The sequence below is a fragment of the Chionomys nivalis genome, chromosome 25 (genome assembly GCF_950005125.1).
Source record: "Chionomys nivalis chromosome 25, mChiNiv1.1, whole genome shotgun sequence".
Taxonomy (NCBI): Eukaryota; Metazoa; Chordata; class Mammalia; order Rodentia; family Cricetidae; genus Chionomys; species Chionomys nivalis.
This window is the reverse complement of record NC_080110.1, coordinates 2877709-2904175: the sequence shown is the minus strand read 5'-3', so window position 1 is coordinate 2904175 and position 26467 is coordinate 2877709. Positions and strand designations below refer to the sequence as shown.

The following is a 26467-nucleotide window of genomic DNA, read 5'->3' as shown; positions in this document are numbered from 1 at the left end:
ACCCTCAGCTCCACAGAACAACAAAACAAACAAACAAACAAACAAAAACAAAACAGGTAATGTCAGATTGCGGGTTCACACCTATAATCCCCAATACTCAGGGAGTGGAGGCAGGATGAGCTGGAGGGCCAGTCTCAGACACACAGAGGCCCTACCGAGACCCAGTCTCAACCCAGCACCACGGAACACTTACAATATTGCAAGCTTTGGAGGACAGCACACGAGGATCATGGCCGTTGTTGTTCTATATCCGTACAGGGACTTTATCTGCGAGTATGCGTGCACACCAGGTGCATCCCTGGGACACACGGAGACCAGTCGAGGCCATCAGATCACCCGTGACTAGAATTACAGGCGGTTGTTCTGTCATGTGTCACGTTACAGTTGCCATGTGGGTGCTGGGACTACAGGCGTGCACCGCCACACCCACCCAGTTAATCTATAGCATTTCTATTCTCTTAATACTGCTGACAAGAAATCTTCATCCTCTTGTAGATGTGTGTGTGTGTGTGTCCCTTCTCTCTGATGGCCTCCTCAAAGCAGGAGAAACTTGAACTTCAAAAGTTAGTCAAAGGGGCACCAGGAGCCTTGCTCGGGTTCTTACTGGCCTCCTATTGATGACAGTCTTGAGACAGGGTCTCACGTCCAGGCCCCAGATCCTCAATGCTGAGTGCACATTCTCACGCCTGGCCAGACAACCTCCCTTCTCCAGTACAGTGAACAGCCTGGCCCTCGGGGTAAGGAGGACAAGCTGCTCAGAAGGCTGCCTGTGGCTTGGGTGGTGAGTCTAACGGTGAGAGAATGAAACACCACATTCTCTGAGACCAGATATAAGCTAACATCTACTCCTCGACTCTAGCGTCTGGGTCTAAATTGCATGATAATTTAGAAAAGGAAAAAGAGGAATCAATGTATTATCCCAGCAACAAAAGTTAGACAAGACTTAGGGTTATTTCTTTAATAACAACTCCCCTTTTCTGCACTTCCGGTGAGGGGAGAGGGAACCGAGCACTCCAGAGCAACCGTCATTGCACCCCGAAGAGTGACAGAGCCACAGCCAATGAGAGCTCAGTGATAGTTTATGGCACCAGCCCATCTATTGTCTCAGGCACTGGTTCAGGCGGTGCATCTCTGTCTTCAAGTGAAGAAAGATGTATCTGAGCACACACGGTCTGTGCCACCCATCAAACCAAAGTCAAGGCAGTGTCCCGTACTACACGAGGCCTTTCATGCCGCTGCCGGAGGCATACGGAGTTACTGCATTTGATAGGTTAAAGCCTATTTGGTTCAAAAGTACATCTGAAGTTCCTCTCCAAACTTCAAAATCGTACCATAAAGCTGTATAAAACCCACAGCAATCTGTGAATAAATATTTGCCTTGAAATTGCCTTGTAAATAATTTTATTATAGTAAAGTTGTGCTTTTGTTAAACTGAAAATCTGACATATGTGCACGTACACACACACACAAACTTGACATGTAAATGAAAACGCAACGTTCTGCCTTTAACCCATGCCCACAGATCAGGCTCACTCCCACTGGCTGTGGGCCCAGAACACATTATTCCCGCGAGAACAGCTCACTGGACTCTGCACATTTCCCGTCATGACTCATCAGGAACACATACAAGATGGCTCAAACTTCAGCTAGTAGTCAGCTAATTTTCAGATGTGTTTTTTTGTCTTGTCTCTAATTGTCTGGAAGCTATTTATTAGCATGGGGTTTTGATGTGGGAAAAATAACTCATTGGTAAATAGGAAGAAAGGAGGGTAGGAAGGAAGGAAATACAAACACACAAAAACCATGATAACTCTGTATTTCTCACATTCAAAACACTTAACAGTGTAGTGTGATTCCTAACTGGCTATCCAATGAGAAGAAAGCAGAGAGCCCATGGAGTATGACAGGATTGTATTAAACTACTATAGTAGCAATGTGTAAAGCTGTGGGCATCTATAACTTCTATGACCCTCCAGCTTCCTGTCTGAAATTTCAAAGAATGCCTAGGTGTTGCATAGCACACACCTGTAACCAAATACTTGGGAGGTGGAATTAGGAGGCAGAAATAGGATGAGGAGTTGAAGGTGAGCCAATTTGTCCACGTAGCAAATCTGAGGATATCCTGGGAGCACAGGAATTAGCAGCCTCAAGAAGGAAGGGTGGGAGTGGGGCAGAAAGGGTAAAAAAGAATTTACAGAGGATAAACATTTTCTTAAGAGTTCTGAACTCAGTAAGAGAAGAAAGCACACGAGAGCCACAGCACATAATAAATATACAAGCTACAGTGTTCTAGTCAACTTCATCACTAGTTCTAACATCACTTTCTAATGACTGAATAATTCCACGTTTAGCTTCAAGTCAACTTACCCAGGCAGGAGTACAAACCCTGACTGATCCACGCTAATATGGCGAGAGTTATCAGATCACCAAAACTAGCAGCGATGGGTGTGGCCACGTTGTCAGGGTTTATGCCTGTCTTCTTTGAGCCAACGATAACTCCGACCATTATTATTCCTAGAAGAAAGAACACTCGTTACTCTTGAGGCTGACTCAGGAAATCCATCCCCCAAACACTGAAATATCCAGCACAAAGAAACAGCACACCGGTTCCGGCTGGAATGCTCAAATAAACTGACAGAGCAAACAAAATCCCCTTTGGCAAAACCTTCAGCAAACTGCAAGAGATCCCAGATGATATCATCAGCTCAATGTGGCATTTACTGTAAAATTACAGCAAAAACTAAAATTCTGAATTTAATGAGGCATATGCTTTAAATGTAATACATATATATAACCACAGATTTTTATTTTAACCCGTGAAGAATGAAAACACTAGAGGGAGGAATCCTACTTATATGCACAGCAACAAAACACACACCCATGTACTGTGTCTGCAGTGAAGTGTTGAACCCCGGAGTTTAGAGCAGGAACCACGTATCAAAGTGACTCTTGGGAGATGACGTGTGCAGGGCTTAAGAGCACTTACTTGTTCCCAGAGGGTACCTGGGCTCAATTCACCACTCATCTGACACTCCGGTACCCAGACACACATGCAAGCAAAATATACACTCATATATATCAAATAAAATAAAAACCAAAAACATTAAGGAAAAAAGGGGAAATGGCAAGAATAGGTCTAAAAAATGATGACGCTCTGTGATGGCTGGATTGCTCGACTATTAAGTGCAGACTGGCTGTTCTTGCTCCCACGTGGTAACATACAGCCATGTGGATCTCAAGTTTCTGGGGATGCTCCTTCTTACAGCCTCCGAGAGCACAGGCAGGCACGTGTCGCATGTACATACGTGAAGGCAAGACATTCATACACATAAAAATAACTAAATATTGAGAAGAATAAAAGAGGGTTGTGGCCAGGCAGTGGTAACTCACACCTTTACTGCCAACACTCAGGAGGCAGAGGCAGGCAGATCCCTGAGTTACAAGGCCAGCCTGGTCTACAGAGTGTATTCTAGGACATCCAGGGCTACACAGAGAAACCCTGTCTTAAAAAAACAAACTAAATAATAAATCAAGCAAGCCAGCGTGAGAGCTATCTGGACGTGATGGTTCATGCCTTTGATCACAAACAACATTTGGGAGGCAAAGGCAGGGATCTCTGTGAGTTTGAAGCCATCCTGGTCTACTTAGAGTGTTCCAGGACAGCCAGGACTACACAGAGAGACCAACTGAGCTTCAATGACGACATTCTACAACACGCGAGGTGCCTAGTATAGGGCCCATATCAATAAATATAAAGAAGATAATCCTGCAAATTCTAAGGTTATTTTTTATTGGGGGGGGACTATTGAGGCAGAATTTCTCTGTATGGCCCTTGTTATCCTGGAATTCATTTTGTAGACCAGGCTGGCCTCAAACTCACAGAGGTCCACCTGCCTCTGCTTCCCGAGTGCTGGATTCAAAGGTGTGCGCCATTAGCGCTCAGCTCAGTTAATTTTTTAACTTCTGTTTTTTCAACATATAGTCAAAAATATGCTACATTAAGCATCAGCACAAGGTTATATTTATATTGTCACAGAAACTTAAATTTTGGGGTTTTTTGTTGGGTTGGTTTTTCTTAGGTTATACTTGTGCGCGTGTGAGAGAGAGGACACACGGGGGTGAGCACAGCTGCCCTAGCAGGCACTGGTGTTGGATTCACCCTTCACCCTGGGCTGTAGTCACAGGTAATTGTGAGCTGCCTCAGGGGGGTCCTGGGAACTGAACTCAGGTCCTCTGGGAGTGCAGGAAGTACTCTCCACCAAGAATTTAGATGAGGAATTGCTTTTGAAACAGAATTTCTGGAATTCTTGTGACAGGCTGCAAAGTCCCCTGTGTGGTTTCCAGGAAGGCCTTTCTTAGCTCTCAGGGAAAACTGGAAAACTGGACTGCCTTACTGAAGACTGAGCCAGGGCATCTATGGCAAAGGGAACAACCTCAAAAAGCCTGCTTTCTACAGTGTTTATAAATATTTAAGTAAATAGGGCAGTGGTGGCACACGGCTTTAATCCCAGCACTCGGGAGGCTAAGGCAGGTGGATCTCTGTGAATTTGAGGTCAGCCTGGTCTACAGAGCCAGGACTACACAAAGAAACCCTGTCTTGAAAAACCAAATAAATAATAAATATAAATAAGTAGTAACATAAAAATACATCTATACTAAGATTATTTAAAGCTTATGTGGATATTTTCTGTCATTTTCATCATGAACAAATATCATTTAACAGTCGCCATCCTGGAGGCGGGCGTAGAGACTCACAGCCAAACATCAGGCTGAGTTTGGGAAGCCTGCATGGGACTGACCTAGGCACTCTGCTTATATGTTACAGCTGTGTAGCTTGGGTCTCTTAAGGGACAGGGGCTATCTCCGACTCTTTTACTGGCTTTTGGGACCCTACTTCTCATACTGGGTCACCTTGCCCAGCCTTAATACGTGGGGAGGTGCTTAGTCCTACCGCAACCTGATAAGCCCTGTATTGTTGATATTCATAGGAGACCTGCCCTTTCCTGGATGGAGACAGAAAAGGAGGGGATTGGGGGCTGGGGATGGAGGGATGGGGGAGAGGGACAGGAGAGGAGTATGGTGCTGGGGAGGCTGCACACAGGATGTAAAAGAAATAGAATTTAAAAGAAAAAGTATCCCGGGAAGTCGATCCTTTTATTAAAAGACAAAAGCTGCCAAGCAGACACAGAGCTGCACTCACCCTGCAGAAGAGACGCAATGAAGGCAGTGGCCACGCTGCTGGAGCACAGAAGTATGGAGTGGCTGAGGTAATACTTCCCTTCCGGAATCCAGCCCAGTACAATCGCTGCCACGGCTGCTAAGAATCCAACCACTGTGGCCTGGACCTACAGGCAGTTTTTGTAAAATCCAGGTGGGTAATTTTTAAAACATTAAATTTTCATTAGTCAATCTCTGCATACAAAATAGTCCGAAGAAGTGCTATGTATAGTAACTGAACCGCCTTCATTTTAAAGAGGCTCCTGGATTTTAGTTTTAATATCCGGTGTCCTTTTGAGGAAGAGACCTGGTCAGTCGGCTTCATCAACTCAGACCATGAACCCCAATGTGGACAAGTTCAACAGAACTGCCATATACGGGCTGCCCGTGCCTGCTTCAGCATTGCCAGGGCAGACATTCCACTTCAGACTACTTAAGACAGCGGGCTTTCAAATTGCCCTGACCTGCGTCAACAGGTGTGGCCTTCAGGACTGCATTGTTTTTGTTTGTTTTGTTGTTGTTGAGACAGTTTCACAATGTGGCCCTGGAACTCACTCTGTAGACCAGACTGACCTCAAACTCACAAATGCTGAGAGAACCCCTGGAGCTGATGTTACAGATGGCTGTGAGCCACCTGATGTGGGTGCCGGGACCCACACTCCAGTCCTCTGGAAGAACGGCACGAGCGCGTAACTGCTGAGCCATCTCCAGGCCCTCCAGGTCTGTCCTTAACCAGCACCTCCACGTTCATCTTCTCCTTCACAAGCGATGCTGGTGGAGCTCAGGGAGAAAATAACCACTCCCCTAACCCAACCCACAGCCGCCATCTTCTCCTCTTCCTTCCAACAACCACGCCTCACCGTTGATCACCTGTGGTATCATGATGGCTCTGCCCAAGTCCCCCATCTATCACGTATCCTTGGAGGAGGAAGCCAAAGAGGCACTGAATTTTGGCAACTAGGATCAGCAAATTCCTGGCCACCTCTGGCAACCATCCTAACCAACAGTCTCAGGAGAGAGAATGGTGAGGGAGGTAGAGACAACAGGAGGACAGTGTGCCACAGGCCGAGGTGGGGAAGTTACGGTGACCTGCACAGACCACTCATGGCAGTCACGGCTTCAGAGTGTTCGGTGTTTAAATCAACGATTCTCAGTTTCTTGATTTGCTATAGCACTCTATTGATTTATAAATATTTGGAAGGTCTTGATTTTGTCTTGTTCTTACTGGGGAGGACAAACTTCTTGCATGTTAGGCAAGTAGTCTAGCACTGACTGACATCTCTACCTAGCCCTGTTTGCCAGTGTTTTTACCACCCTGCCTAGGTTCCTACATGGTCACGCTGAAAGGTTCTTAGACTTTTCTAACAAAATACTAGCACTGAAGAAACAAGCTGAAGCCCAGAACAGTTATGTAAATCAACGAGGGCTCTGCAGCTGGTTCACGTTAGCAGCGAGGTCAGGGCTCAGATTTTCTTGGTCCAGTCCTACAAACTTAGAGGCAACTGCACAGACATGAAAAGGCCTCTATCTCAGGAACTCTTTTATCCTTGAAAGACAATGCAGGAAATTACATTCCACAACCATGTGCTCACTCTTACAGCCTAGCTGAGCTAACATTAAAACTAGTATATCCTCCGGCTGCTCACAGGAGCTAAAGAGTTACTCATGGGAGCTGGAGTCTTTTACTGAAGAGTTAGGACTTCTCTTATAGAAGAGACACCTTAGAGTACAAAGAGCTATAGATCTATAATTCCTGGTTCATTGCATATGTTACTGGTAAGGGAATGGATTTACTAATGTTAACAATGGCAACATTAACTAGGGAAAACCAACATAAACAACAGGGTGACCACAATATCCAGAAAAAAGCTCAGTATAATTAAGCAACTAATATGCTTAGAAATCCTACAGAAGGCAGATGTTGTTGCTGTAGACCCGGGAGTTTGAGATCGGACTGAGAAACAGAGTGACATTGTCTCACAAAAACAAAAAACTAAAACTAATACAAACAAAGCACAAAGAGCAGGGCATGATGGCACGCCTCAGAAACTGAAGCGGGAGGATTCCGAGTTTAAGGCCAGCCTCAGCAACACCAGAAGTCTGTCTCAAAAATAATAAAGACGGGGCTAGAGATGGGAGTCAGCTGGTTTCAGAAGCCCTTGCCTGTTCCAGTCTCTGTCTCTGCCTTTGGATCAGGATGCGAACTTCTCAGCTACTGCTAAAGCGCCATCCTTGTCTGCCTCCAGCCACGATGATCATGGACTAACCATTTAAAACTATAAGCCAGCCCCAGCTAAAATGCTTACTTTATAAGATTTGCTGTGGTCATGGTGCCTCTTCATAGTAATTAGGACAGTAACTAAGACAGTACTTAAACAATGAATTCTTAAAATATTTATATAAATATTTCTACTACAGCTATGGTGTACTTGCATGCCTCTCAGTACCTGTAAACTTTTTTTTACAACTTGGAAAAAGTTGACCAGTTTCTAGAAATAGACTTTCAAAGGCCATGGGCATCAACTGATTCCATCACCTTTTGGGGTACTAAGTTATTGCTTTCATGTATCATGAAACAAACAATGAATTTCACCCCCAAGGTCTATAAATAAATGTGTCATGTACCTGCTTTAAAGCCAGGTTGCCAATGATCAGATTCCACTTCTCAATGGGCGAGTCCATCTTCCCGACATTTACCTGGTGAGGGGGATATCAGCATTGCTCTGTTATTGGTTCTATTTAAGCTAAGCCCGAATCTTTAAGCACAAACACAGCTTTAGCAAACCTACTGTGTGTGCCATGAGCTGATAGCACATGGTTTTGATCCCAGTACTCATGAGACAGAAGAAGGCAGATCTCAAGTGTGTTTGAAGTCAGTCCAGTCTACAGACTGAGTTCCAAGACAGCCAGGGCTACAGAGAAACCCTGTCTCAAAAAACAAAAACAAGGCCAGGTGGTGGTGGCACATGCCAGCATTCAGGAAGCAGAGGCAGGCGAATCTCTGTGAGTTTGAGACCAGCTGGGTCTATAAGAGCTAAAAAGCTAGTTTCAGGACAGGCCCCAAAGCTACAGCAAAACCTTGCCTTGTCAAGTCAAAAAACAAAACAAAACAAAAAAATCTACTGTGTACAGCCTGTGTTCAGAACAGTTCCAAACTTACACCAGCATGCTATCTGGCTTGGCCAAGATGGGAAAACTGTTTTAGACAACAAGTTACAGTCACCCATCTACTGGCAGGTGTTATGACTACATCCATTATCACCCTCCCATGCCAAATTTGAATTGAGGCCCAACAGAAATAATGCTATAATTTTGAGCTGTTTGTGCATAATTCCATAGCACAAAACAAATATAATTCAAAGAGTCACTTGCCAAAGAACAGGATATAAACAAATCGTTCAAGTGTACATAATCTATATTTGAATCATGACAATATTAGCAATAATTATTAGCATTCAGTTCATAGATTTTGATGGTATACCTCCATAGATAGATAGATAGATAGATAGATAGATAGATAGATAGATAGATATAGTTTTCTGGCAAATGGAAGAACACTTTCCTAAATAAGGCTAGTCTTCACATAGTCTACTGCTGTGTAATCTAGACAATTTTCTCAACTACTCAGGATTTAAAAAAATATATACATCCAAATTTTCCAAGTTTTGTAATGTAGTAGTTTGGAAAGCAATGGAAAAATGATTAGCAATACATAAACACACATTTATAAATACATCGCACTGAGTTAGATTTTAATTATCCATCATCTGCCGTGGAAGATTTTCAAATGTTATAAAAACATCTGGAGCCAGTGAGATGGCTCAGCAGTGAAGGTGCTCACTGTCCAACCCGGCAAACAAAGCCTAGTTCCTAGAAGCCACACAGTGGAAGATGAGAGGAGGGGGGATGACTCCTGCAAGCTGTCCTCACCACCCACCCCACACCCCCACACACCCCCACACACAGTATGCGCATGCTTACACTCAGTACACTAAATAAATATTTAAAGCTTTTTAAAACTCTGCACAAGGGTGGGTAAAGACAATACAGCGCACACAGGCTCAGTAAACAAACACAGAAACACAGCTCCCTAAATCCCTTCAGTGTTGCCTGGATGTCTGTGTTTCTAGGGCTGACCACTTGGTACAGAATAACCAGTTAGGAGCCTCCTCCCTGGGAAAGACTAACTTTCCCTCTCTCAGCACCTGTTAGGTCACATTACTCCTTCCAATGGGCCCCAACTTACAGTGCAGCCAAAGTCCTTACAGCAGGCCACAAGAGCTTCTGTCGGCTGGCCCTGGACAGCTCCCAACCTTGTCTTCTAGGATTTCCCCTCTCTCACCTGGCCCCAACCCTAGGGACTCCAGTGTGGTTTAATACAAGGCTTCTCAGACCTTAACGGTACATTGTACAAACCTCTGGGGAGTTTACTTAACTTTTTAGATTTATTTTATATGTGTGAAGGTTTTGCTGTCCACACATAGATGAGTTCTCAAAGAAGTCAGAAGAGGGTGTCATATTCCCCTGAAATTGGAGTTCCAAATAGTTGTAAAGCACCATGAGTGCCCTGGGAATCTAACTCGGGTCCTCTGCAAGAACAGCAAATGCTTGTGAGAGCTGTTCCATCTCTCCAGTCCCTAGAGAGTTTATTATTTTTTTTAAAGATTTATTTATTTTGTATACAGTATTCTGTCTGCATGTATGTCTGCACACCAGAAGAGGGCAGCAGATCTCATTGCAGATGGTTGTGAGCCACCATGTGGTTGCTGGGAATTGAACTCAGGACCTCTGGAAGAACAATCAGTGCTCTTAAACTCTGAGCCATCTCTCCAGCCCCCTAAAGAGTCTATTTTAAAACAAATTACTAGTTTATATTGGTTCAGTGGTTGTGGAATGGTCCAAAATTTATGTTTCTAACAGGCTGCTGGTGCTGACATTAAAAGACCCTATTTTAAGAAACACCCACTTTAGCCTGGCTGTGGCAGTGGCACGTGCCTTTAATCCTAGCACTTGGGAGGCCGAGGCAGATCTCTGAGTTCAAGGATTGATTGGTTTACAGAGAGAATTGCAGGACAGCCAGGCCTATACAGAGAAAGCCTATTTCAAAAAGAAAAGAAAAGAGAAAGAAGGAGAGAGAGAGAGAGAGAGAGAGAGAGAGAGAGAGAGAGAGAGAGAGAGAGAGAGAGAGAGAAGGAACACCCATCTTGGGCTGAGAGATGATGGCTCAGCAGTTAGGAGCACATGTTATAGAAGACCAGAGTTCAGTTCCCAGCACGTACATCAGGCAAATAAGACACACTCTTCTGGCTTCCAAGGACACTCACACTCGGCACGCCTCCACACAGACACTCACACATACACACACATACACATGCCACATACACACGGCACGCCTCCACACAGACACACAAACACATACATACACATGCCACCTACACACGGCATGCCTCCACACAGACACACAGACACATACATACACACGCCACAGATACATGGCATGCCTCCACACAGACACGCGCACACACACACACACAGAGGTTCCCTTCTTTCAGATAATTCTAGCTTATGTCAAACTGACATAAAACTAGCCAGCACATTGCCTTGATACCCATCCCCCAAAGAGACTAGATTCACCTTTATGAGACAATATTAACATGTGGATTAAAGATAGAAAATCTTATTTAAAATATATTCTTTTTTAACTGGATTTCCTACAGCAGGGCCTATTTAAAACAGAACGGCACAGCTAATCCATTATGAGTCTAAACAATGCTGGACAAGGCTCAAGAACAACAAATACTTCTCGATCAATTTCTCTGAGGTAACTGAACCAAAACGTCACTCCTGGCAAAGGGGCCAAGTTGCTTCAATGCTTGTGCACGTAGCTGTATTTATCAGAACAAAGTCCGCTTTGCTCAAGTGAAGCAGGAGCCGCCTCTCAGCTCCCTTCCAGTAACACAGTCTTCCTCCTCCAAGGCTTCCAAGACCTCTCCCTCAGTTTCTCCTGGAAGACGCCTCCTGGACTCAGGTCTAGGCAATCCTCATGGTCTTCCTCAAAACCAAAGCTTAAAAAAAAAAAATAACCCACATATGCTTTGTGCTTTTCCTTCTTAAAAGCAAAGGCTGGGGATACAACAAACACATATTCCAGCTGGGTGCCAGGTGATCACGCAGCTGCACCCAAATTCAGCATGTCAGTCAAGGTCACGATTAAATAATAAGGTACTGAAGTAATGAATAAGCAGTAAACTTAAATTTTAAGCATTTATCAGAAATTCATTATTCGATTGTTTTTAAAAATAGTGTTGTGCGGTGTATGCATGATTTTTGTGTGTGCGGGTGCACATCTGTCTTGTGCATACAAGCACGTGCACATGGCACCCCAGGTGTCCTCCCCTTAGTTTTCCAGCCCAGCTGTCTCACAGGCCTGCACCTGTCTCTGCCTCCCCAGGACTGGGATGACAACCATGTAGCGCCACCTCTGGCTTTTGTAAGCATCAGGTGCTGGACCACACACAGATCCCCACACTTGCAAGGCAGCCACTCTGTCCGCTGGGCTATCTTCCCAGCCCCTGTAACTTTTTTTTTTTTTTTGACCTTAAGGGTTTTAAATGTATTTATTATATCATATCATTACTTGAGAAAAGAACGGAACGTATCCTTAAACCTTGGGTTTGAAAATACAAATACAGAGTAAGAGAAGAGGAAGGAAAGCATGAACTTATACTCATGTATCAGTACCAGATCAGAATCTTCTCAAAACTGGAATGGCAGACTTTAATCATCTCACACCGTGAAAGAAGCACACTTCTTTCCTCCTCTTCCAAGCACACTTTTTATTCCAGAAGTTTCCAGAAAAATAATTGCTATCTCTGCAAACAGCAACTGGCTATTAGCAAGTTGAACTATGCCGGCACTGTCGCACAGAGTACAAGATTAAGGACCTTCTGTCCAGGTAATCCTCTTAAATGAATGTACAGCTCCGCTTACATACTGGTTTTCTATCATCATTGTGGTGAGGAGGTGTGTGGACAGGTTGGCTGGTTTTCCTTCTTCCTTTTTTTGAGATAGGGTCTCACTATGGCTGTCCTGGAACACCTATGTAGACCAGGCTAGCTTTGAACTCATAAAATCCACCAGCTGCTGTCGCCCGAGGGCTGGTATTAAAGGCATGTGCCACCATGACTGGTTGGTTACCATGAGACAGGATCTGATGATGCCACCCAAGCTGGACTAGAACTTGTCATGTGCCACCGGCTACCTTTAAATTCGTGTCTTTTCTGCTTCAGCCTCCTAAGTGCTCACAGCCACCCACCCCCACGCCTAGCTCTACCTCTCTGGGGTTTTGTTGTTGCTGTTTGTTTGTTTCTTTTGTCTTGCTTTTAGACTCATATTTGAATGCTTCGTCACCAGGGAATGGCACTATTTGAAAAGGTTGGAAGGTTCGTCACCAGGGAATGGCACTATTTGAAAAGGTTGGAAGGGTTAGGTGTGGCCTCGCCGGAGGAAAATCATGAACTCTAAATGTTAGGTTGAACTTTCAGATCTTAAGAGAAAAGTAATTGCCAGGCAGTGGTGGCAAGAGCCTTTGCTCCCAGCAATGGGGGGGGGGGGGGCCCAGAAGCAGGCCGATCTCTCCGAGTTTTACGTAGTGAGTTCTAGGACAGTCGGGCAGTAGAGACCCTGTCTGAAAAACAAATCAAAACAACAGCAAATCCCTACTTAGGATGCGTGTGGAGAGCTGATACTGGGACTGGAGGGATGACTCAGCAGTTGAGATCACTTGCTGCGCTCGCAGAGAAAGCACGTTAAATTCCCAGCACCCATGCGGCTGCTCACAATCATTCACAAGTGCAGTTCCAAGGAATCTGAGGCCCTCTTCAGGCCTCTGGGGACACTAGGCACACACGTATACAGTCAAGAAAAATATTCATATACATAAATTTTTTAATTAAAAAAAACATTATCAATCTGATTAAATGACATTTGCAGAATGGTCTCCTCCTCTCAGATCCTGGTGTGACTCCCTGCCCTTGCTCAGCTTCCAGTTTACACAGCGCCTGCTCAGAAGGATGAGCTCCGTGTAGAGATCAGTGATCTGAAGCCGCTGTCCCAAGTCAGCCTTCACCACATGACCTGCACTAATTCTCCCTTCCCCCGTTGGTAGCTATGGGGATCTCTGGAATAAGCACTCTGGCACCCATGAGAGTGGATGGAGGAGGCGGAACCGGCGGACCGAAGCCAGGACAGTTCCTGAAAGGCTCCGGTCCCAGGTCCAGTCTGTAATCTCTTGTATTTTCAGTTGTGAGCCTAGCTAGCCTTCAACAGCTGAGCCATCTCTCCGGCCCCCAGTTTTACACACTAAAAGCACAAGGCGGGGCGGGCAAACAAGTGAGATTTCACGGAAGCACACATGGCGGTCAGCAGGTCGCTAAGAGCAATGACCCGTTGTTTCGGGTATTTGTCCAGGTCGTCCCGCTTCAGGTACCAAGTGAAGTCATGCTTGGCAAACAGGCAGTCTCAGCTGAGCTTTAAATGAACCACTAGATAAAGCAGTTCTAACACCTTGGTCTGCTCTACCTTGCTTCTAACTTCAGATTTATGTCCACTTCATGTCTGCACTCTCGTTCACTTATATTAACTGTCATGCCAGGAATGCTGGTGCATATCTTCAATCCCAGCTCTTGGGAGCCAGAGGCAGGAAGATCTCTGAGTTTAAGACCAGTCTGGGCTATATAAATAATTCCAGGCAAGCCAGGGCTACAGAGTGACACTTATCTAAAAAAAAAAAAAAAAAAAAAAAAAAAAAAAAAAAAAAAAAATTCTTTTTTTATTTCCAAGTGTTGCACACTACATGGTTGGTGCCTGGAGGCCAGAAGAGGGCATCGGATCTCCTGGAACTGGAGTTACGGTAGAAACGGAAACCTAGTCGCCTCCAAGGAAGTGCTCTCAGCGTCTCAGCCATTACCCCGGTTCCTATGTTTATATATCCAACGGTGGATGATAAATCAAATTGTGGGGTTATATACTATAAAAAGATGTAGCCCTGTGTGTTGGCACATGCCTTTAATTCCAGCACTTAGGAGGCAGAGCTAGGAGGATCTCTTGTGAGTTCAGGGCCAACCTGGTCTACATAGCAAATCTGAGACCCTATCTTTAAAAAAAATAGAGCTGATAAAGTATATAATGTTGATTAACTGATATGAAAAGGTCAGCACTATATATTTTAATGGGTCAGATTGGAGAAGAGAATACACAGGATTCCAGCTCTAACTTCGACTCTACCAACCACACCCACATACAATGCCAGCGTGGCCCGGCACCGACGGAGGCAAGCATTTGCTGATAAGGGAAGGCAGGTCTACATTCCCACATGAGAGAACCCCAAGAATTTTCAGGGCACCGTGTCAGTCAAAACTATTTCGCACAACTCCGAGGTCCAGAAACTCATCAGATGGAGGAAAGCCACCCGCCTGTCACACAGACTCTTCTAAGGGAGGAATAGGTGGCACACATTCTGGGACGTAGGGGAAAACTTACTGCGGTGGATAATCGAGACGCCAACGTCATTTCCAGGTTCCCTTTGAGGCCAAGCAGCGCAGGGACTAGAATGAACACTTCTGTCACGTTCCTGAACACCTCCCAGTGCTGGGGACAAGAGGAACAGCCGCTCTTTAGAACGAGGACATCTCTAAAGACCCCACTTCTGCTTCCAACGTTGCTTCTCCTTTTCTGTCACTGAGACAGGGTCTCACCCTGTGCCCTGGTTGGCCTGAAACTCAGTAAGTAGACCAGGCTGGGCTCCTGAGTACAAGGATTAGGGCGTGCAGCACCCCACCTGACTTTGCTTCCCTGTCTTAAATACAATAATACAAACGCAAAAAAATGTTTTGGGCACTGGGAACAGACTGGGGGCATAAGCTGGGGGACTGAGGACGTGCCTGACATAGAAGAGGCCGTGGGCACCGTCTCCAGAACCACACACAAATGGAGGCAGGGGCAGAGGTGGAGGAGGTGAAGGAGGGGAGGGTGAAGACAAAGAGGAGCAGCAGTTTGGGTGTGGATAGGAGGAACAGAAGTTAGTCGTTACTTTAGTGCTACATTGTTTGAACACATTTCAATGAGCATATGGAAATTTTCTTTTAAAATAAACTATTTCAAAATACTGCTTGCTGACTGGGCTTTTCTTTTACTTGGCTTATTTTGGGGTTTGTAAAAGAGTTACTTTATTTGCAAGGAATACGTCAAATCTAAGCTAATGCTTGACCGCTGGGGATACGGCTCAGGCTCCTGCCACACGTGATGGTCCACTCTCAGCCCTGCAAAGATAAATGTCTGAGATGTTATCCTATGCAAAGCATCTGAATAAGAAAACGTGAAGTCAAGCCAGATGTGTGCACACCTGTGATCCCAGCACTCGGGGGAGGGGCTAAGGCAGGAAAGACTGCAAGTTCAAAGGTAGAGAGTGAGACCCCATTGAAAGAGGGGAATATGGAGGAGGAAAGGAAAAGAGACAGAAGGGGAGGGGCGGGAAGGGGAGAGGAGGGAAGAAGGAAGGAGAGGAAGGGTTTGGGTGAGTAAGCATAAGGACCCAGATTCAATACTCAGAACCTATGTTTTTAAAAAAGAACGTGATGTCACACGCTTTTGACCCCAGCACTTGGGAGGCAGAGTCAGATGCAGCTGGATCTCTGTGAGTTCAAGGCCAGCTTGGTCCACACAGTGAGTTCCAAAAGAGCCAGGATGATGTGGAAATTCCTGTTTCAAAGTAATGAATGAATCAATCAATTAAAAACCCGGAGAGCCAAGCACGGTGGCACGCGTATAACCCCAAGGCTGAGGAGGCAGAGGCAGGCCGGACCCCTAGAGCGCCACTGGCTGCCAGCTGAGTCCATCAGTTCCAGATAGAACTGAGAGACCCCACCACAGGAAGACACCCATGGTTGGCCTCTGGCACACACGAGTGTGGGCACACACACAGTATACAAAACTGAAGATGAGAACTCACCTGTACTATGTCCAAAACCATGCCGGCAGAAACTGTTCCAAACCCGGCCAGCAAGAAGGGCACGAGAATCTGCAGAGCCATGACGCCGCTGGACTCCTTCGGGAGCTTCCGGTTTGTTTCCACAATAACATCATCGCCCTCACTGGACAGATCTTCGTCCTGCAGCATGGCGGTGGTTTCCGTAGCCTCCCTTCCGTCGCAGTAGCTATAGCTGGCGTAGTCGTCGTACTTGGGGCTGCAGCTGGCTGGCGCATGCCCACCGCCGCCTCCGTGGAAGGCCTGCTCCGAGAACTCATGGTAGTCCAGGTGTGGCTCAGACCTCTTGCTGAAGGTCTGTGCTCCGCCCGACAGCCCGTCCTGCCAAAGGCCATTCGCTTTCTTATGCCTGTCGTCCTGGTTCTTCTGGTAGATGACTGGCACCATGCTTAGAAGTAAGTTCAAAAACTTGTCAGACTGAATGGTGTTTAGATTTAAAGTCCAATTGACAAAACCTCCTCTGCTATCGGGGCCGCCACTCGTCTTGCAGGTGACAGATCTTCCTTTGCTGTGAGTCATGTTGTCATCACAGAAAGCCCTGTGTCCTCCAAACTCAAGTTCCGCCAAGCATAGCAGAGCCAACTGCCCCAGCGCTCCCCAAAGTTAAGCCATTGGCTTTGCCATACAGGAAACGCTCCCACTGGTAAGAAACATTCAGAAGTTCTAGAGAGGGATTCAATCTGCAATGAAAAAATAAAAATTAAAACTTAGATGAATTACACTTATACTGATTTTCATACACGCACAGGAGCCATAATCTGAGTTGGACACAGATCTGTTTTGTGACATACAAATGGTTTTTGGTGGCGCACACCTTTAACCACAGCACTCAGGAGGCAGAGGCAGGGGTCTCTGTGAGGTTAAAGCCAGCCTGGTCTACACACTGAGCTCCAAGTATGCCAGGACAACAAGGTGAGATCCTGCATCGAAAACAAGACAAACAAGATGTAGAAACATTTTACGAGCTACCTTGGATAAAAGTGTTTTTATTTTTTATGCTCAGTGTAATGGAAGCCCATGTGAGGTCTTCGGCGGCCTCTGAAGTTGTACAGTGAAGGAATGAAGTGATGGCATTTGTTGGACACGGTGGTACAGTCCCGTGGTCGCAGCACGGAGGAGGCCATGGTAGAGGATTGCCAAAAGACAGACACCAGTCTAGGCTACCGCGAGACCTCTTTCTTTTTTTTTTTTTGGGGGGGGGGGTTTCGAGACAGGGTTTCTCGGTGGTTTTGGAGCCTGTCCTGGAACTAGCTCTTGTAGACCAGGCTGGTCTCGAACTCACAGAGATCCGCCTGCCTCTGCCTCCCGAGTGCTGGGATTAAAGGCGTGCGCCACCACCGCCCGGCGCGAGACCTCTTTCTAACAAAACCAGAGAAGAGAAGCGATGGCTCCGATCGCTGTGGCAAGGACTCAGAATTAAACTGTGCTTGTCTCCGAGTTTCGGAACCAAAATAAATAAATTCTCTTAGCCACTTAAACGTAACAATATAAAAGACATAGAAAGTATATATGCTCTGGTTGTCTGAATGAGAATGCCCATGTAAGTGCCTAGATCTGGATGCTTAGTCCCCTGCTGATGAGCTGTCAAGGGGTAGGATTGGCCTTGTTGGAGGAGGTGTGTCATTGGTGGGATGAACTTTGAGATTTCAAAGGCCCATGTCAGGCCAGTGTATCTCTTTGCCTGCTGCCTGCAGATCAGCTGCTCCAGCACCAGGCCTGCCTGAGTGCTGCCATGCTCCCTGCCCTGATAATAACGGACTAACCCTCTGGAATGTGAGCAAGCCCGCCATTAAGTGCTTTTCTGATAGAGCTGCCTTGGTCATGGTGTCCTTCACAGCAACAGATCAGTGACTAGGCTGAGTGCCATTTATGTTATTTCAGGCACTACAGGCAATTTGAATGCTTTTATTTCTGTGGCACTGAGGGCTGAGCATAGGGCTTCATACATGCTGTGTAAGCACTTGCCCTCTGAGATTCCATCCCACACGATTTTACTTTTTCATTTTGAGGCAGAGTCTCAGTTGCCTGAGCAGACCTTGAATTTGTAATCCTCCTGCCTCATCCTCCAGAGTAGCTGGGATCATGAGCCTGCACAACCAGGCGCAGATACAGATGACTTCAAGTAGAGAGAAGCCGGGTGTGGTGGCCCTCATCTCTAATCCCAGCACTCTGGAGGCAAAGGCCAGCAGATCTCCTTGACGTTGAGGCCAGGCTGGTCTACAGAGTAAGCTCCAGGACAGCCAGGGATTGCTAGTGAAACTCTGCTGAGGGGTGGGGAAGGGATAGAAATCAGAAACTGCACTTTTGCTAATATCCCTGGCGATTTGCATACACAATCAAGTGTGAGATGCACTGTCTAAGACACTCGATAATCTGATCTACCCTGGAGACCAAGCATGAATGTGAACTAGTGTGTAAACAGAGCCAACACACACACACTACCAGCCAAAGTAGAAACGGTGGTAGCGGTGGAAGACAACGTGGTGTGATCTACTAAAACAGAAACAGCACACACACCCTACAGCCCCACAACTTAAGAATCCCACCCTAAGCACATACCCTGAAGAGACCCTGTGTAAGACAAGATGACAAAAAAGGGGGGGGGGAGGGAGAGAGAGAGAGGGATAGAGGGAGGGAGAGAGGAATGGAAAGAGAGATAGAGTGTGGGAGGGAGGGAGGGAGGGAGGGAGGGAGGGAGGGAGGAAGGGAGGGAGGGAGGGAGAGACAGAGGGAGGAAGGGAGGGAGGGAGGGAGAGAAGGAGGGAGGGAGGGAGGGACAATGGGAGGGAGGGAGAGAGGAAGTGAAGAGAGAGAGAGGAAGGCAGGGAAGGAGGGAGGGAAGAATGGAAGGAGGGAGGGAGAGAGGAAGTGAAGGAGAGAGAGAGAGAGAGAGAGAGAGAGAGAGAGAGAGAGAGAGAGAGAGAAAGGCAGGGAAGGAGGGAGGAAGAAAGGGAGGAAAGGAGGGAGGGAGGGAGTGGAAGGGGGAGGGGGGAGAGGAATGCAATGGATAGATTCATGAGAGGATTCAACTCAGTCACAAGAGAATGAATAGTTTTGTGTGAGGAATGGTATAAAGGCCTGAGATCCTTCACAGGTACTGCTTATGGAGTTTAAGTTCACAGTCTTAGCAAGCATTTACTGCTGTTCTCTGAATCATGCTCATGCCTTACAAGGGTGCTTGGGGCTAGAGACCTGGCTCAATGGTTAACAGACAGCAGAGAACCCAGTTCCAACAGGGCTGCTCACAACCACCTGGAACGCCAGCCCCAGAGGATCCAATGTCCTCTTCTGATCCTTGGACGCCAGGCACACACGCAGCCTGCATACGTGCATGTAAACAAAGGCTCACTCACAAGATGAAACTCCAGTCTCTTTAGTCTCCAGTATGAGTGGTGCTGTGGCAGATCTTACCACAAACCCGGACATTGCTCCCTTCCTATGAGAGGACGATGAGCTCCACCTGTCGCCATGGTTTCCGGGACACTCGTCAGGATGACACATCTTCATCTCCGCTGACAGCAGGTCTAGCCATGATTCATTTGGGCTGACAGAATAAAGGCAGCAGCCACACACACCAGGAGGAATGATTCAGAGGATCTGACCCCAAATGGGTACTTACTTTCCTTTAGGAGAGCGTCTCCCACATACTGAGAAACTAAAGGTTCCAGTCAACCGTCAAGAGCTTCAAAATAACACTTCCTAAAGATCTGAATCTCAAAGCCCAGAACAATCTCTTCTGAAATTAAGCACTTCCTGGGGCTGGTCAGATGACTCGGCATCTGAGGGTGACAGTGACGGCCTGGCCATGCAAACCCTGAAGACTAAATTCAACCCCTGGGACCCACATAAATGTTAAAGGGGAGAATCAACTCCACAACTGTCCTCTGATCTAACATAAGCAACAACAACAATAGTAACAACAGTAACGATGATGATGATGATAAATAAAAGGTTTTGAAAGTTAAAAACATCAAGCAGGCCGGGCGGTGGTGGCGCACGCCTTTAATCCCAGCACTCGGGAGGCAGAGGCAGGCAGATCTCTGTGAGTTCCAGGCCAGCCTGGTCTACGAGAGCTATTTCCAGGACAGGAACCAAAACCACAGAGAAACCCTGTCTCGAAAAACCAAAAAAAAAAAAAAACCAAAAAAACAAACAAAAAAACAAAACCCAAAACATCAAGCAGTTAGGGTTACAGGAAACTCCATGAGAATTGGTAGCATTAACGCCAAATTTTTAAAAAGCTGAAACTGGTGGCGCACGCCTTTAATCCCAGCACTGGGGAGGCAGAGACAGGCGGATTTCTGGTCTACAAGAGCTAGTTCCAGGACAGCTAGGGTCGTTACACAGACAAACCCTGTCTCGAACCCCTCCCCAAAATAAATAAAATAAAGCCGGGCAGTGGTGGCGCACGCTTGTAATCCCAGTACTCGGGAGGCAGAGGCAGGTGGATCTCTGTGAGTTCGAGGCCAGCCTGGTCTACAAAGGGAGTTCCAGGACAGGCTCCAAATCTACAGAGAAACCCTGTCTCAAAAAACCAAAATAAATAAATAAATAATAAAAGAAAGAAAAAACCTGTTTACTAGAAACTACATGGTTAAACGGGGGTCTTTTTTAATTTAGTAGGTATCATAGAAAAAGTCTAGTACCTATATAAGATTATAGACAAATGTAAACATTGTTTTTTTGGGGGCCTAGGCTGCCAGTCCTGGCCACTCCGCAGGAATGCAGTCTGTTCCTTCCATTTTCTCTTTATCAACTTGGCTTTCAGAAGGGTTCTGCCAAACTAAACTTGCCTGATAGCACACCAACTACCTGCTTAACCCTCTAACAATACACTAGGTACTTAACTGTGTGGGTCTGAAGGACTGGCTCTGGGGAGTTTGCTTTATGCCCAAAGAGCCCTGGCTGCCACCCTTTCCTTTCAAGACCCAAATCAAAATACCACCAATCAATCATTCTCTCTCTCTCCCTACCTCCTTCCTTTCTTCTTCTCCTTCTCTTCCCCTCTCCCTCTTCCCAAGACAAAGTTTCACTGTGTAGCCCAGGCTAGCCAGGAACTCACTATGTAGACCAGGATATCCTAATGCTCGCAGAGATCTGCCTGGGATTCATGCTGGGATTAAAGGTGTACACCACCAAGCCCAGCCCATTTATCATTTTTAATCCTTTGATTTCATCATTCTTATCCACTGGACTTCCTACAATGGTTTTCTAGATAACCTAGACCAACCAAATTCTACTCTAAGCGCTCTCTCCCTCTCTCCCTCTCCCCCTCCCTCTCTCCCTCTCTCTCCCCCTCTGTGTGTGTGTGTGTGTGTGCGCGCGCCTGTGTGTTGTCTTGAACTGAACACAGATCCTTGTCCATACTAGGTAAGCAATCTATCAGCTGAACTGTATTCCCAGACTCCTGCAATCCAATCCCCTTTACAAGTTCCCTCCTTCTGTACTTTCTACCATACGGCCCCCCACACCCAGAACTTTTGCCTCAAAGACCCTACTAAAATATTCCGTTTCAAGAGAGCCCCCCACCCGAGGTTAATACACAGGGAGGAGAAAACAGCAAACATTACAGTGACCAAAAAACATTAGCATGGCCCTCCACACATGTGACTGAAGCAGCTCAAGCGAGGAAGGGCTTGTCTGTCACAGTCTGCGCGACACGGTGGAGGTGATGGGAGCTGAGGCGCGTGCGTGCTCGCACTACAGTGGTGTGAGTTGAGGCGCGTGCTCGCATGGAGCCATAGCCAGGAAGCAGACATTGTGCTAGTTAGTGCTCAGCCTGATTTCCTTTTTCACTAAATTTGACCCAATCCACAAAAATCTGCCCCCATGTGCTGGGTTTATCTTCTCTGAGAGTTAAACATTTCTGGAAATGTCTTCATAGCCAGACCCTGAGATGTGTCTCCATGGTGATTACAAATCCAAGGAAAGCTGATAGTAAAAAATAGCCATTATATCATACTTACTATTTATAATTTTTATTTGTTTTTTTTTCTTTTTCAAACAGTATCTCATTATACAGCCCTGGCTGGCCTGTAACTCTTCATATAGACCAGGCTGACTTTAAACTTGCAGCAGTCGTTCTGCCTCTGCCTCCCAAACTGGGATTACAGGTGAACACTATCACAGAGGGCCCCATTTACATTTACTTTTGGGGGGAGGGGTTCAAGACAGGGCTTCTTGGCTGTCCTGGAATTCACTCTGTAGCCCAGGCTGGCCTCAAACTCACAAAGATAGATTTGATTCCCTCTGCCTCCTGAGTGCTAGGATTAAAGACATATGCCACCATGCCTGGATACAATTTTTTTTAATAACTTGTAATAGTTAAAAGTATCCATTTAGTCTCCCACTGGCAATTATGAGACCGAAGGCAACTTGAACTTCCTGTGAACCAGGTATGGTGTTCCACACCTGAAATCCAAGGCACCAAAGAGGTGAGACAAGAGTGCTGGGAAAATTATTCTTAGGTGCATTACCTTTGTTTATGCTGCCTTTGTTTATCTCTGTGAAGCTGTGATTCCTTACCTGTCTAAAACACCCGATGGTCCTAATAAAGAGTTGAACGACCAACAATGAGGCAGGGACAAGGATAGGCGGGGCTGGCAGGCAGACAGTATGAAAGGAGAGAGGAGGAGGGAAGATAAGGGAAGATCAGGGAGCAGCCACCCAATCAGAGTAAGAAGGAAAGTAAGATATACAGAAATAAGAAAGATTAAAAACCCAGAGGGAAAAGGTAAACAGGATAACTTAAGTAAACCTGGCAAGAAACAAGCCAAGCGAAGGCCAGGCACTCCTAAGAATAAGCCTCCGTGTGTGATTTATTTGGGAGCTGGGTGGTGGGTACCCCAAAAGCCAAAGAAGTAAAACATCATACAACACAAGAGTAATAATGGTTCAAGACTAAGGTTGAGCAATTTAGCAAGATGTCTTAAGAAATGGGTGGGCTGTAGCTCAGTGGTAGAGCGCCTGCCCACCACGCACAAGGTCTTCGGTCTTCTGTTTCCCCAGAACTGTAGGAAAACAGACATCATGGCGGCATGAAGGGTCTCTCTGCCATTCCGAATGTGCTCCTTCTGTTGTCTCAGGCGGGCATGTTAGAAATGTGCAGCGATGGGGGCAGATAGATGACTTTCTTTTGCTCTTGCATCTCAAGAAAAAATCTATTCCCAGGCAAAAGTGTAAAGAATGAGGGGTGGAGTCAGCAGCTACCCTATGAATACAGGTGAAAAACAAAGCTACAGTAATTTACATACTTTACCCTATCATTATTTTATTAAGCTGATTTACAAGTTCACAGAACTATAGGAATTAATATTCCCCCAAACACTGTCCTGCCTGATTTTATAACAAGTTTATATATAAGCTTTATATAAGTTTACCTCTAAAGTGCAATAAAGACTGTGTTCTGTTCCAACGCCCACATCAAGCAGCTCAAACCGCCTGTAATAACAGCTTCGGGGGAACACAATGCCTCTAGCTTCCAGCCCCCATGGGCATCCGCACTTACATGCCCACGCAGGGTACCCATGTGCCCACAAACACACACACTCTAAAAAGCTGGCCAGTGGGGCTGTTTTACTTTCTCGATCCCCAGGCGAGCTTTATTTACTAAAATACAATTGAGATGCCACTACAGACGCAGAGCTGGCATCTAAGAAAATCTTGACTTCGTTAGTGTCAACTGGAACCTTTCCACCTAAGCTGCATCCAAGAACTCACAAGCTTGACTTAGGTAATTCGGAGTGGAAGGGCAACTGGCCACCATGCAGCACTCTGGCACTCTGGATACTGCACAGACAGAAGCCTGACGAGGTGCAGGCATCGAGTCAGCTACTACCCAACAGCCATCCAATGTGGATTCTTACGAGTTTCTTTCTTTTTTACAATTTATTTATTACTTACAGTGTTCTGCCTGCATGTGTGCCTGCAGGCCAGTAGAGGGACCAGATCTCATTATAGATGGTTATGAGCCACCATGTGGTTGCTGGGAATTGAACACAGGATCTCTGGAAGAGCAGCCAGTGTTCTTAACCTCTGAGCCATCTCTCCAGTCCCCAAAGTGTGTTATGGGAACCAAAGCTGATCTTCTGGGAGGGAGCACCCACTCTTAACAACCGAGCCTTCTGCAGCCCTGTTTTGATTTTTGAGATGGGGAATCTCACTATCTAGCCCTGGTTGGCCTGGAACTTGCAGAGATCCACTTGCCTCTGGCTCCCGCGGCCAGCTATACTACTTTTTGAAAACTAACATTTAGCCAGGTGTGATGGCTTACACCTGTAATCCCAGCACTCAAGTAGATCGCCCAAAAGCTTGAGGTCATTCTGGGCCCCAGAAATGAGTTCCAAGTCAACCCGAGCTACGGTTCATAGAATGGCTCAAATATAAATAACAATAGTATGTACTGTATACATCTGTGAAATTGACTAAAAAAACTTAATAGTTCTTACAAGGTGCCAAAATGGCACACCTAATATTGACATGACTCACGTTTCCTCGCCATCTCTCCAGCTCTCAGAGCCCTGAACAGACACGGGTAGAAGCTGAGAGACAGCAGTTCACCAGTGCCGCTAAGGATCGGTTGTTACTGGTAGCTCATGCCAACACACACTTAATATGCCTTTATCACATGCCAACCCCCATCTCCACGTTCATATTTATTCAGCGCAAACCCACTTCTGAAACCAACTTAAAACCTGCACTGACTCATTGTATAATTCAACTGAGAGGTAAAGTAAAAGCTTCCTGAATGGCCAAGAACAGAAAAGATGCCAACAAGTCAAAGTACAGAATGGGAGAGAGAGAGAGAGAGAGAGAGAGAGAGAGAGAGAGAGAGAGAGAGAGAGAGAGAGAGAACACAAAGTCAACATAACAAGGTTTAAATGAGAAACGAAGCTGTCTCTCTATGAAAACATTACTTGCTCCACGTAAAGCTTTTATCCTTTAAGATTCAAAATGTCCCATAGAGAGTCACATATACCTGTCTGAAAGTGTCTAGATAAATTCCAGTGTTCTCTAGGCTAGCTGAAAAAATAAACACAATCATGCCTGCCACTTTCATAGTTCAAACACCTACTCAGCATTTCTAGTCTACCGAGAGCCCCTTCTCATTTTCCGTCCTGAACAAGCAGGACTCCCATGGGATCAAGCCCCCTGCGCGGAAGTACTTCACCTCCTTAGGTAGTGGAGTGAGGGACATGGGAGGGTTCCTACACTGAGGCAGGTCTAACTCAGACAAGTAAGACAAGTGTTCCCCAGCGGGGACACTTTCACAGTGGCACTCTGGGGGTGGGGGTGGGGGGTGGGAAGGGAGAACGAGACCAGACCAGACCTCACACCACCCCAGCAGCTATGCCTTCCATCCGCTCAGACTCACTAGAACTGGCTACATGCTGATTAGGCCAATTACAGGGAGCCGGTGTCTGGTTGCTCAATTATCTTGGCATCAAATTGAAATAATGACCTGGCGTTTCTTATCTTTACTCTGGCAATCAAGTCTCTTCTCTACCTTTGGTCAAGGCTGAGTATTTCTTAGTTACCTATCAGTTGAAAACAGATAAAAACAAAACAAGCCAAGGAAAACAAAAATACGGCACCCTTGGTGGAAGGGTTCCCAGCACAACCCTACATGGTAGGTAAGACTATTCCCTTACAGGGCCTGCACAGGGCAGGTTCAACAGCCAGTCCAGGATGGGGGAAGGGCTCATGGATCCTCTCTCTTATTGGTGAACTATCACTGACAGAAAGGCTCTGGGAGGAGGAGCCACCGTCTTAGGTTGTGTACCCATTCACTGTCAAAACTCCCCCACCTCAGCTCCAAGGGATATTTCCAGTCCCATAGCCACACAGACCCACCTGAACAAACCCTGAGAGACACAGACAAAACACAAAGACATGAATGCAGGAAAGGGATTAGGAAGGAAGAGGCCAGGTGGACAGGGAAAGGAGGGGGCCGAGAGAGAGTGAGAGCAACCGTGAAGTAGTATGCACATGTATGAAACTGCCAAAGAACATATTAAAAACATCTACTCCCAAGTCTACAGCCTAGCATTCTTTACTGCCTTCCTGTTTTGTCACGCGGATTATCTGCGATGCAAACAAAGAGTTACAGAAAAAGAAAACTGTTACTGTGGGAGTGAACTCTGCGGAGACAACCACCTTGGCACCCTGCTCTCAGGTCCAGAGATTGCAGAAACGAGAGCAGATCCG

At 46.2% G+C, this 26467-nt stretch overlaps 1 protein-coding gene across 3 annotated transcripts in view; it reads right to left on the bottom strand.

Annotated features, from left to right (window-relative positions):
- Slc41a2 (solute carrier family 41 member 2) overlaps positions 1–26467 on the bottom strand; it is a 71830-nt gene that overhangs the window by 32728 nt on the left and 12635 nt on the right. For all 3 annotated transcript variants that reach the window (XM_057757579.1, XM_057757578.1, XM_057757577.1), the window contains exons 2-6: positions 16226–16941; positions 14758–14865; positions 7843–7914; positions 5201–5345; positions 2368–2514 (exon numbers count right to left, since the gene is read on the bottom strand). In XM_057757579.1, the coding sequence (XP_057613562.1) occupies positions 2368–2514; positions 5201–5345; positions 7843–7914; positions 14758–14865; positions 16226–16780 (1027 nt within the window). In that variant the 5' untranslated portion in view covers positions 16781–16941. The remainder of the gene's footprint in view (positions 1–2367; positions 2515–5200; positions 5346–7842; positions 7915–14757; positions 14866–16225; positions 16942–26467) is intronic.